The sequence below is a fragment of the Neodiprion lecontei genome, chromosome 5 (genome assembly GCF_021901455.1).
Source record: "Neodiprion lecontei isolate iyNeoLeco1 chromosome 5, iyNeoLeco1.1, whole genome shotgun sequence".
Lineage (NCBI taxonomy): Eukaryota > Metazoa > Arthropoda > Insecta > Hymenoptera > Diprionidae > Neodiprion > Neodiprion lecontei.
In genome coordinates this window covers 18995384-19008542 of record NC_060264.1, presented here as the reverse complement: position 1 = coordinate 19008542, position 13159 = coordinate 18995384, and the positions used below count along the sequence as shown (strand labels likewise).

General features: G+C 35.6%; 2 protein-coding genes across 9 annotated transcripts; one reads left to right on the top strand and one right to left on the bottom strand.

Annotated features, from left to right (window-relative positions):
- The first annotated feature begins 510 nt into the window (after positions 1-510).
- LOC124294542 lies at positions 511-6083 on the top strand. Of its 4 annotated transcripts, none has more exons than XM_046740195.1 (7): positions 512-980; positions 1119-1337; positions 1436-1885; positions 1960-2093; positions 2794-2995; positions 3072-3216; positions 5684-6083. In XM_046740195.1, exons 1-6 carry the CDS (start codon positions 873-875, stop codon positions 3213-3215), a joined length of 1257 nt encoding a protein of 418 aa, XP_046596151.1. In that variant the 5' UTR covers positions 512-872; the 3' UTR covers position 3216; positions 5684-6083. The 4 variants fall into 4 exon arrangements, with proteins under 4 accessions (XP_046596152.1, XP_046596151.1, XP_046596149.1 ...); XM_046740194.1 differs by having other exon boundaries at positions 513-980; positions 4489-6083; XM_046740193.1 differs by lacking the exon at positions 5684-6083 and having other exon boundaries at positions 3072-3524.
- LOC107225496 lies at positions 3851-12499 on the bottom strand. 5 transcript variants are annotated; one of them, XM_046740189.1, is made up of 13 exons: positions 12286-12499; positions 11884-12169; positions 11591-11803; positions 10796-10981; positions 10536-10709; positions 10225-10349; positions 9475-9977; positions 8956-9158; positions 8128-8329; positions 7024-7227; positions 6592-6675; positions 5540-5845; positions 3851-4760 (listed from the first exon to the last, which is right to left on the bottom strand). In XM_046740189.1, the coding sequence occupies exons 2-13, from the start codon at positions 11884-11886 to the stop codon at positions 4429-4431; spliced, it is 2535 nt and encodes an 844-aa protein (XP_046596145.1). In that variant the 5' UTR covers positions 11887-12169; positions 12286-12499; the 3' UTR covers positions 3851-4428. The 5 variants fall into 5 exon arrangements, with proteins under 5 accessions (XP_046596145.1, XP_046596146.1, XP_046596147.1 ...); XM_046740190.1 differs by having other exon boundaries at positions 11884-12132; XM_046740191.1 differs by having other exon boundaries at positions 11884-12001.
- Between the last annotated feature and the right edge of the window lie 660 nt (positions 12500-13159).

Genomic DNA, 13159 nt, shown 5'->3' with positions numbered 1-13159 from the left:
ATGCTGTGGATTACTCCTATGAAGTTAAAAATTTTGGGAATCTCTCCTCTATCTTTCGACTCCAGCAGGCATCATCACTGCTAGACGAAGATTAAATTAGATCTAATAAAAGAGTTGCTGTCACAGCATCTACTTCGACTCTTTCACGATCGGCAGCCATAATTGCAATTCAGGGCAATATTTTACGCATTCAGTGCTAAATTCACGCACTCGAGCTGCCAGTGGAACACGCTGGAAATACGAGTCTACCGTTAGTGCGCTCTCAGTTCACACTCAGTGCAACCAGTGGAAAACGCTATGAATTCATTTTCCCTAGGATTTCGGTTTTTCTGTTGGCCAAAAACTGGGTAAATCGCACTCAGTGCGCACAAAGTGCAGTTTAAATTTTACCTTTGCTATTAAGCTGGGATTTCATTGGCAGAAATAAGCAGCAGTTTAGTATCTAATACTAGATGTTACTAATATCTGTCTAGTGATTTGACGCAGCAGCAGTTCTGCTCATAAAATTTCTTGCGTTTGCTGGTTTAATGATGAATTTCAAACATCAAAAACTTGCGCCGCAAGTGCTGGTAACTTTTAGTGAATTGCTGCTATTGCTGCTCCTTTTTCCTGCCCATGGAATCCCAGCCTTAAGTTAAAAACAAGGGAAATCGCAGTCGGTGGGCACCCAGTGTAACCAGCTAAAAACGGGATAAAATGGACATAGTTGCCGTTGTCCTCGCCTGGCAGCACTGCGATACACTATGTGGCCACAGTAGTTAACCAGCAGGGAAACAAAGTGGAGGTGACGAAAGTTTGGTAAGCATCTGTCGCACATATTTTCGCTTTTATATACGTTTATACGAGCGCGTTTTTAATATGAGTTACCGAGAATGACGCGAAAATGTTTCGTCCGCGGATGCTCGAGTGGCTACGCATCTGAAAACAGAGAAAGCACTTCTAGAGGAAAAAGGAGAAGAACTTTGTTTAGTACACCACGGGTAAGCGAATGCTTGTTTCCTTCAGCAATATATGAATTATGGGCTATTCAAAAATTTTGGAAATGATATATTTGCGTTGCATAAACATTAGGAACTTATCACTTTCTGTAACGAAAAACATATTCTTCTACATCACAGTGCGAAGAGCTGCGGAACAAGTGGAATGCCGCCTTGGCTCGCGATGACCGAACGTTATCTGCAAATGACTCAGTTTGCGAACTTCACTTCCATGATAGCGACGTCGAAAAATGTTATCAAACTAAAATGCCTGACGGAACTATTCACAGGATAGAACGTGGTAGATACAAGTTAAAACTTGGCGCTATACCATCTGCTTTTGTAATCAAACGTTCAGAGGTACAGTCCCTAAATTTGGTTCAACGGATAAAGTTATAGTAGCGTACATACTCGTGATTTCTTTTCTAGTATATGCATATGTATTAATAAATATTTAGGATGCTGAGGACAGAGCTACAAGTGTGGAGAAGCAAATTTTAAAGGAGAACGATACGAACTTGTCACTAATAAAAATAACAAAAGTGGAAACAGAGCACACTTGTTTGACTAACTTCAATGAAAATTTTACTGAAGATGATTTGATGAATGAACAAGTTCAATCTGATGATGAGAACATATTTGAGGAATTTAGCAAAGACCATAAAAGCCTCGTAACAAAGACTATGGAAGAGTTACCTCAACAAACACTAGAGAATAGTATTGAAATATGTCAAGAAGATTCGAGTTTACCGTACAGCACGGAAAGACTGAAATTTGACTTGGATAAATTTCGCCTGCCCAAGGGGTGGGCATATATATTTGTTGGCGAAGGACTTCACTTATGCCACTTATCTCTAACCGGCCAACCAGATTTAAACCTCCTGATTGATGGGAACATGGAAATGAAGGTAAAAATGTGCTAATTTTTCCTTCAAATCTAAATCATGCAAGTTTACTCAATAATTTGCGTTTTTTCTTTCAGATTTCGACAGGTGATAACAAAGCGACTTTGCAATATCCAGAGGAGTTGAAGTCCTTTCAAGATTTTCTGTCCAACTTGAAAACGCTGGAGATACTGGCAAATTCGCCGTGTCAAGGAACTGGATTTGACAATTCGTATGACGAATATTTCCATGTTTGATGTAACTTGTAGTGTTATCATATTTCTGAAAATATTTCAAACTTAAGGAGAAATATACGAGTAGGTGGCTGAAAAAGTGGGCGAATTTCGGTAATTCATGGTCCAACAACTGAATATTCAATTCAACTGGGATTTGTCTCAATTAAGAGTATACAGTTCGCGTTTCATCTCAATGTTTCTTTCATTAAAATCCATTAACAGAAAGCATTGTTATTGCAATGTAAACAATAATGTAATTTTGTTCGATGCCATGTTTTGCGTCACCCATGATATCTCTAAAACGATTTAACCTATTTGCTTAAAATTTATACCAATATTATACCACTCTCTTTACAACGATCCATATCTAATTTTTTTTTTCACTTTCTAACATAAACTTGATTTCTTGTCTAAAATTTACAATATTTTTTATTTTGTCATCAAAAAAATAAGTCAACTAAAACAAAACCGAGATTGTAGCAAAGAAGATGAACTGCCCATTATTGTTAATAACAATTTTTGCTATTAATTATTGCTGATGAAATGAATTCCTGAATGAAATTCAATCTACGTACTTTTAATGAAAAAAGCTTGAATCGAATCAAATCATTGATAGTCGGAATATTAATTCCCAGAATTCATCCACTTTATCAACCGTCTGCTTGCATATGCTCTTTTAATGAATTTATTTTGTAGGAGGGCAGTGCTATGTACAGCATTTTGCACCAAAAAATTGTTGTCGAGGCGATATTGTTTTAAAAGGTGTTCCGCGTGTCGACTTCTGAGAAACCAAAAACTTAGTCAGGAAAGATCGAAGCGCTTGAATGATAATAAACAACAGAAGAGGGCTAACTTGTTGAGATCGCTCAAACGTAAAAACGCACGTCTGCAGGGGAAGGTATGTATTAAAAAATTCCGCGACTTATAACGTGTATAATATCAACACGTTACTCAAATTTGGATAATATTTCAAGGTGCTCAAATTGAAGAAAATTGTTGACACGGCTATGAAAAGAATCGCGCTCCTCAATACCACGATTATAAAGAGAAAAATTGGTGGATTGAACGCCTCACAAGAAATTGCACGAACATGTTTCATTGAAAAAAAAAAATGCTAATGTAAGTTGTAAGTAACTCAGTGATTAGTTACGAACGAAATGCCTTTGTTACATATAAATATACGTTTTAGTTCAAAGTCAGGAGATAATATAGTCATCAAGATGTCAGATGTGACTACCTCGAATGTTTTAGATAAAATATAATTTACGAAAAAACAGTAATCTCTTGGAATGAAAAATTCTAGCAAATAAAAATAGAAAATTAGCAGTACCAGAAGGTGCGATTGTAAAACGGCAATCTGTTTATTTTTATATATCAACGACATAAAAAAAAATATATATACTTTTAGTATCAACATTCCAAGCTAAGTAGCCACAAAGTTTCAATACACGATAAAACCATTATTAATCATTCTCATCAGTTATTAGAACGCAACCGAACTTAGAGTTATTTTTCGACTACTAACTACACAAAAATAACATAGAATAAAGAAAAAAACGACTGTCAAAATCGGTGTAACAACATGGACGGACTGAACTCGTGTCTTTAGCGTTCTCACTCAACAACTCTTGAATAGTGAAAATGAAAAATTTAACATCATTTGACGCTGGACATAGTTACCGAGTTGAGATTCAAAATATTATGTGAAAGAAGCGTTTCACAGTGAAAATTTGAATTCTTTTTGCTAGCATACATGATATTGGTAAATGGATCTTATAAAGCTATAATCCAATGTCTTTGAAAAAGTGTCTTGAACGTTAGTTCATTCGTTCAAACATTATTTCGTCGAGTGTGAAAATACTTTTTGTTTACTTTCCGAGCAGATTGGTGAAAAGGTGAATGAGGTTCGGGAATTTATAGTTCGTCAACTAATATTGCGATTCGGTTGGGCAATTCAACTTCCTGCGATCACCATTTTTGTTAGAACATATGAATAAAAAAAAACGTGGCAAAGAGGATAAGCCATTCAAAAATTCTCCCTCCAAATTTGAAGTAAATGGGATTAAGCCGTTTTTGAGATATGGTCGGCAACACAAAACTTGCCATCGAGCAAAATGGTTGACCTTAATTGTCAATAACGATGCTTGCTATCAGTTGATTCTGGTGAAAAAATATGCAAATGCAGCTCAATTTACCCACTTTTGAATAAAACAAACCTCAACCGAATTAAACAATTGCTTGTCGAGATATAAATTATCAAAATTCACTCACATTTTCAGTTTTCTACTCGGATATTATACGTGTACTTAAGAATAGTAATAATGGCCATAACTAATCTGCAGAGATTTTTTGGTGTATCAAAACTTGAATTTTCTTATCCAATCTTTTCAGATCTTCTATTCTTTCCGGGGTATCAATTGCCGAGGGCGCGTCTCCGCCTCCGATTGTTGAACACTGATCTATTCTGTCTGCAGCCATAGATTCACCCAAGTTTGTTAGGCTTGCATCTCTCTCCACGTTAATTATACTCTCGGTAATATCTCGCGATGCCTTTACCTCAGGCAGCGACATGTCTTTTGTACTCTGAACTTTTCTAGGCGAGCAAGAAATTGATAACGTCGAGCTTAGCGTGTCGGAGAGACACGTTATCTTGTCCAATATTCCTGGTGATCAAAAAACAAACACGAAATGTTACGTTGTGTCAAATTTTCTTTTCTTTTCTTCCATCAGAAAAGGTTTCGATGAAAAATTTCAAGTACTTTTAATGTCGCAAACTACACCTACGACAAAGTCAGAACTTGGGAATCAATTGAATAAAAAGTGCACAGGAACAAACACTCCTTGAATAATTCATTTTCAGAAAATAACAGAGTTTGAAAAACTATCAATAACTACTGTTAAACTGTGAAAACTATTCCAAAGTGAATTTATTTCATAATATTTCAATTTCACCCCAATTTATGGACACTGTGGTAGGTTTTTCTGTAGTTTTGCAAAGAAAGTTTTCAACTAGGATTATTAACGTAATTTTCGTTTGAATTTAAATGGAATAAAGTGATAAAGTTCAGCAAAATCAAGAAATAACAAATACAATGTAGGTAAACAATTGATGATCAAACAAAATTGAATAAGATTTTCAGTAACCAGTGAAGAAACTAAAACTGAGAAGACTTGAACCTCTTGTGTTGAGCAAAAGTTGACTGAATATATTCAAAGTATACAGAACTCGTTCAAAATCGTGTTGCACAAGTCAGAGACTGAAATTGAAGGAAATGGCCTCTAATATTGCTCTATGTGTATGTTCGTCGTACAAACTGAGAATAATAAGAGAGTTCTCATTGAATTTCGAGCAATGACTTTCGAAGTAGCGGAATGTTGATTAATTAGTCAGAGTGTGTAGAAAAATAATCAGGCTCGAATAACGTTCAAATTTCTATCTTACCAGTCAAGTCGAAACTCTCCGAATTCATATCAATGTCTTGTTTTATGTCAAAACTGTCCCTGCTAAACAGGTGCTGCCTGACAATGGATAAATTTCTAGTTCTCGATTGATTGTTAGCTTCAAAAGTTTCCTCTGAATTTATAGATATTTCCTTGACATCGGCTTTTGGTGTTTTGTACATGATCGATCTGTCAGTTCGCATCGTCCTGCCGCGTTTTATGTATGGAATCAAACGCGACTGATTAGTCGGTGTCCTTGGGGAACTGTTCGCCGGTTGTATGGACAGAGGCTGCTTGTTGCTATTGACTGATGGAAAAAACGTTGACGAAAATGTTATTGAGGAGGCCGGTTGACCCAAAATCGATACTCCTTACTTATTTTATTGCAACATAGTTGAATATTGACTAATTCTAAGAGTATTATATCCGTAAGCTATGAGGATCTCTGAAAATACGAGAATAGAAAACACTGGAATCATAAATAAATGCTTAGATATCCATGCTTTGTTTCAAATCGCCTCAAAGTGGTTGAAATTCTAGTACATTTGCTCAATTTCACTCTACGGTGTATGATTCTATTCGGAAGACTATTTTCTGTAAATCCACTGAAACTTTTATTTCTATCATGTTGGCCTAGGATTTTATAACAGAGTTGTTCAAGCTTTTGTTTATAATTCGTGTACTTTTCTATTTTTGTGTTTTCAAAGAGTTTTTCGTTACGAATAAAATAATTGACTGAATACTCAATGTACGATTATTTCGTGAACAATTCAATGAAAATGATCAACTTCTGGCCAACTAATTTCCTTAGAAAACAAAAATGAACGTTAAATAGTTATAAGATTAGGAATACCGAGAAAAACAAAAAAAAAATAAACACATCATTGAAAACTTTATTCTTACCGAACATTTTTATTCAAAACAATTCATGTTTGCAATCTGTGTTCAGCGTTGAACTGTTTTCCTTTTCTTTTTTTTTTCACCTTTTAATTTTCAATTACTAGACGGGCACAGTAGTTTAGGTATGACTATGAATAAATGTATTATAAATACCTGTATATGGTGTCCTGATGTATGTAAAGGTTCGTTCGTTTCTGGTGAACCCGTAAATATCCGCAGAAAATGTGAGCCCTGGATCTACATGATAAGAAAACTGATTGAAATATACATATGCAATTTGCAGTTGAAATTTTCCTACTTGAGTCTTGTCTGAAATTCAGTAAACAATAATAAGATGAAGAAATACTCATATTTTGTACACTCAACTCCATCAAAATCTATATGAAAAATACAAAAACAGTGATTTTTAATTGAATGTTTCGTTACGTAAACATTACTGGCTCCAAACTCGTAATAATTTGACAAGCAGTCTACAACTCAGTTTTTTTTTCCCATTTATTTATGGTTAATTGGGAATATTGACGGTCATTTTGAAACGAAGATAGAATTAAGCATTTCTTTATAGTATTAGAATGCTTCATTTACCATGCAATGTATCACCTTGACCCATGCTCGCCTTTCCATAACTTGTGTGCATCGAGGTGGAACTATTTATCAAAGCGACCAGCGCAGGCTGCAGGCGTTTAATAACATTAAGAATTAGCTCGCATCTTTTTATAACTCGCAATTGCTGCGCTTCTGTTGCGCTATCGAGGAGTATTTTTGACGCCATTCCAGCTTCGTAAATTGCTAAAATTTATTAACAATTAGTAAGAAGAAATGGTAAGCAGTTGATTTTTCAACTTTGTAAAGTATACGTGATTGAATATAATTCAGCCAGGTTGGCATTTAAGATACTTTGACAGTTTTCTACGAATTTTAAAGACATATACTGTGAAAAAGTTGATCAAATACGAAAAAAAATTGGTTCACAATTACTCAAAATCTTACACAAAGTTATTAAACCTTATGCTATACCCTCGGGTCAAATTGACCCCACGGCATGTCCACTGTTCTACAGCACCCTTGGTTAAGATATACTTTATGAATTTTTTGTTTCATATTCAAAATTTGATCTTGCTAAAAATAACTAATTTGCCTTGAAATTTAATAGTTGTAGAGTATTGCAGAATTCATTCAAGTTATTTGAATCGATATCTCCTCCATTAAATAAACGAATGCGGATTTTTCCAATAGCTTAATCGTCTCTAGTATGACAGAATCGTGGAAAATTATAGTCTGATAATTGTTCGAAAGACTAATGTTAAAGAAACTGTTATTTCTGTAGAGCAATTATATCATTACGTCCATCATCTAAAACAGTATCTTTGAAATTCACTTTGTCAAAATTGTAAAAAGAACAACAGAAGTACCTAATTAAACAATCCAAGATAGGTTAGATTTTTCATTCATTCTTTCCCTATCCATTGCATTCTACAATTTTGTTTGTCTTTAATTCAAATGGAATTATTCAACTTTTCACAATTTCTCGGACAACAATACTTTAGTTTTTCTGTTTTCAGCACATGATTGAGAACGAAAATTATTGTAAAGGTTAAGTAAAATAAAATCTTTTTAACTGTCGCAATTGATCGAAGAAAGTTTCAAGCTTTCAATGAACTCTATGTCTTTCGATAAGATATTTTTTACCAGCTTTCAGTTCTTGTATCATCATAATCGTTGGCCTTTCGATTTGATCCCTCCCAATGTCTTCGACTGTTGCATCTATTTGGCTGGATAGTGACAAAGCCCTTTGCACAACTCCTTGAACCTGGGCTTGGGTCACACCTTCTCTGTTATCAAGGTACTCGGACATCCTCATCACTCGCTGTTGTATGTCATCCAGAATTACCTACCAATTTCAATTAATGAAAGTCGTTACGTTATGGTTATAATAATTTATTTATTCATTTATTTATTAAGCCAGAACAGGATTAAAGATTATTCTTAAAAATTCGAGACCACATTCACATTCTGCAGAAATCACATTCTCAAATTTCTTGATTTTCCAAAGATTTTAAAGCTCAAGAAAAATCCCTAAGCAAGTCTGGATTTTTCAGCCGCTATAGATGCTCAACTTATTATTTAACTTAACTGAGTGGCCATTCAATTAGATTTTAGAAGTTCTCCGCCCGAAATTACGCGTTTTCCCGACTTCTTACTGTGACATTTAGCATTTCGGAGAATTTTCTTTGTATTCCTCAAAAAGTTAACATTGAACAGTTCATTCATGAAAAAGAGACAGACTTAAGTACTAGTAAACATAAAGTTTCACCTTGAGCATGAATATTCACATTCTTATTAATATCGTCATAAACAGTTTAGTTTAGTAATAGTTTAAACTATTACTAATAGCTGAAAAAACTAGAGATCGCATTAAACACTATAATACATAGTAGAATTTCCAGGAACAAATGTAAACATTTACTACAATTTCCAGACTTTTTCTGAACTATCATTCAAGCGGTACGTATTTACCTGACAATATGCGCCAGAGTCAACAATAACATCGACCAATTTATGCAATTTGTTCATTTCCAACTGCCACTGCCCAGTCAACAGTTTAACGGTGGCTCGCATTTCCTTGTTGTCAGGATGCAGATAAAAGGCTGTTGTTGCAGGAACAAGTTCGGGCTCCAGAGATTCAAGACTAGCTAAGCAGGTTCGGATTTTCGTTACTCCTGTAAAAAAAAGTTATAGTCGAAACTGTTTTATCCAAATTTATTGCATTTCATTGACGTTTCATCGCAATCGGCGGGATTTCATCTAGTATTCGAAATCTTGTGTGGTAATATAACAGAAATTAATCAAATTTCATGAGGATTATCTCATTTTAAGCACGATTTAGCTTTAGGTGAAAGGATTACGATGTTTAACGGTTTAAGATTTTGTAAAATATCACGATACTTCATCGAGGTATCGAAAAGAAAAAAAAACAAAGTTTCACCAAATTTTTAGTGAAAAATGTTAATCACTGATGTTTTACTGATTACTTACTGTTCATGTCCTTGCAGCAAGCAATGGCAAACATTCCGATCTGCATAGCTTTGTCAGTTGTTTGGTCGAACTCCTCGATCGCGGTGCTCAGGTCGCTTCTGCTGCGTTCTTGCGCCGCCAGAGAATTTCCACAGGTTTTTATGAGCTTCCTAAGCGCGCCATAAGGATCGCTGAACACTTCCATGACCAGAGTCAGCACCGAAACGTTTACTTTTTGTTCAAGTCTGTACAGAGCATCATTCAAAGTATTCATGTACAGGTTGTTTATACTGGGATCAGGCTTCTCGGAGGTCAGTTGCGCCTTCAGGCTCTCGTATTCGGTGATTATCGACTGAGAAACTCCGGTAATTGCGTTGAAGTTGTAAGGATGACAGACTTGCGCTATGGCCATTGCATGGGCAAAGACGTCCTCAAGTGCGGACCATAAATACTCGCAATCTAGGAATTGATCCTCCACGGTTTTTGTTGACATTTCAGCCAAAATGTCTAGTGCCAGATCCATTCTAAAGAAACATGACAAACCGCTTATTATGAATTGAACGATCGTGAAATTGCTGAAAACATTAGTCGAGTGAATAGAACATTTCTACAATTTGCCTGTTCTATCATAGATTGACTATCACTTGTCTTGTGATATTAAGAACTCTTTATAATTCTGAGATGTCAATAATTCTACAAGATTTTAGAATCTGTAATATTTACACTGAAAATAAATAAATAAATAAGCTGGCTGACGGATTGAATTTCTACCTGTAAACAAAGTGGTTTTCTTTTTCAAAATTTTCCTCCTCGGCTGTTGGATTAGGAGCATCAAGAACGTTCACAAGCATTTTAAAGCACCAGCTCATTCTGTCACAGGCGTACTTCTTGCAGCTCTGTAATAATGAGTCATCGAGTTAATCAAGCCTGCAGGTTCTGTCAGCAAATATTCGTTCTTATTAAGATTAACATCGTGTTGAACTTTGAAAATGCAACGCATGTTTTCAAGCTCTACAATTTAATGTAAAATTATCCGCAGAGTCTAAATGTCATGTGGAGGGAGTAAAGGAATTATTTCTCACATAAATTGGACTGTTGAGTTGGTGCTGTTCTTGGATAAGCAGAAAGAGGACATTCAGAGCTGCGCAAAGTTGGCTTGAATAGAGAGCAACCTTTTGGGATAGTAAATTCGAGGCCAAGCTTTTCCTGAACTTCTGCAGGGGGTTGAAAACTTCCACAATTGAGGCTCCCAATTCCTGTGGAGTGAACAGTAAAAAAAATACTAAAACCGCTGTTATCTTATGCGACAGGAGTTTACAATTACTTTGAGACCTAAACTGACCTTAATGTTTTGAAAGTCTTCAATCTCTTGTTCAGCTCCCATGTCTTTAACATAGTCCCAAGAATCCTGGAGACTTTGTTTCAACGGCAGACATTCTAATTTCTCCAGAGCTTCCAAGGCACTTGTAAATTTATCGAGGATATCAGAAACTAGATCTTGGCTATCCACTTTGTGCAATTGCATCACCTGTAATTATATTTAGATAGCAAGGTTGAAACGCACAAAATAGAGAATTAGTAGTGGTAAAAACATGATACTGTTTCAATGTTGTCACAAATGTTTAGAACATTTATAACAAGCCGCCTGGCACACAAATGAATAAAAAATGGTATTGAAGTTTGTAACAAAATGACTATTTCGTAATTGCAGAATGATTTTGAAGGAGTTATTAAGTTTTCAAAATATGAGCACATTTTGCTCTATGCATGTTCTCAAACTTAGATGGTTCGACTTTCAAATAATCCTAGTTACGAAAATCCGATTTTTCTTTCTAAAAATGTATCATTATATTGACGTGACACACTTCAACTTCATGTGAAGAAAGATGTAAGACCCACAATGGATCAATGAATCAAAAGACAAGTAACAGTACTTGAGAATAGGTTTTGCAAAGTTAAAGTTGAATAGTTGAATTTTTCCTGGCGACAAAAAAAATTTGTAAAATATTGTAATTATTTATGGATCTGAATAAGCTTATATAAAATCATATCGAGTATATGTATACATATTATATAGTATACGAGAAAAGACTGAAAAATCAGGAGTCCAGGTAGAATGATTTCCAGATATACTGACCAAGTCGTTGTTTTTGTTAGTAGAACAGAATTGTCCGATCAATGCAACGATTTTGCTCTTCATTTCTTCTGAGTCATTGCAATCGTTGTTTGATAATAATTTCTCAAGCTCGTCCGCTAAAGTATGCAATTCCTCAGAGAGTGATGATGAATCCATTACACTGTCAGGGATTTCAGGATTTTTTGTTGACAATAATCCTCTTAATTGATGAACCTGGTGAGTTACATCTTGGATTAATTTTTGAAACATCTTGGACTATCTGACATTTTTCAACAAAATTTTAGCGAACCTACCATTGAAACTTATCGTCGATGATCACATCTTTACTGCAATTTAAAATTTTATACCCCATTTTTCACCTTGGCTTGAGCAAAAGACTGTCCACCTTTTGTTAAGCTTATTCAGTTATTTCTATATTCGTCATATGATAAATAATTCAGTGATGGAATCACGAAGGTGTCCAGTTTTCAATTAGTGGGATTTAAAAGTGTGATGCCCAAGTTGTTTGGTGCACATATTATGATGATGATGCAGACGATGATCTATAAGGCATTTTTTAGCGCGTCATTGGTGTGGGTACTAAAATGAACCAAGGTAAGTTTATGTGACACAGAATATTGTTCTGGTTCACTTTGGTTGCTACACTAATGGCTCGCCAAAAATGCCGGTATTACGAGAATAAAGTTTTAGGGTACCTGAGCCTCGATGGGTTCTAATATCCTACACATTTCAATAGTTTTCAGGAGCATCTTTCCGACTAAAATTCTACGTCCAAATTAGTCTGGAAAATTCGTGACATAAGTTTACGAATTGTGACGATTTCTCTTTTTCGAAATATGAATGAACCAACTGTTTGTAAACAAGACGAACATAGTAGATATCCAATATCCAATCACAATACATCACATATCAAAATATGCGTACAGAGTGCGTTCCAAAACTAGCTTACAGCGTCGCAGCGCTAAGAACTCTATAGGACAGATGCAAAGCTTAAGGGTGCTATTTCATGAGCAGTAAAAAGCAGCAGTGGTTTAGTAACTTACTAGTTTTCACTAGCATCAGTCTGGTAATTTTACGCAGCAGCAGCGCTGCTCATGAAATAGGTCGTGGCTTCTTGTGATCTTGTGGCTTGTCGCTCGAGAAACTAAACTGCGAGCAGCAGAAACTTGCGTCGGAAGTGATAGGGGAAAACTGCTGCTGCTACTGCTTTTTACTGCTCATGAAACAGCACCCTATGGCAGAAAAGGCAACAACGAGGCAACACTTGCTGCTCTATGCTTTGTTTCAAAATGCCGTCCGAGTGAGTAGGTTGGGTGCATTATCTCTTTTGCACTGTTGAATTGATGACTAGCTCTGCCTCTATGGAATAGAGATTGCATAAGGCACGGACTTTATATGAGGAGCTAGACTCTATGTAAAGAAACCGCTGTCTGAAATAAGGTGCCACATATGTTCTGTATGCACCAAAGACAGTGAGTCTTTGATACATTTTTCCCATTTGATCCCTCTTCCTTATACAGTCCATGCTCTATGGCCTCCGTCCTTGGGTGGTCAGGTTATAGACTTATA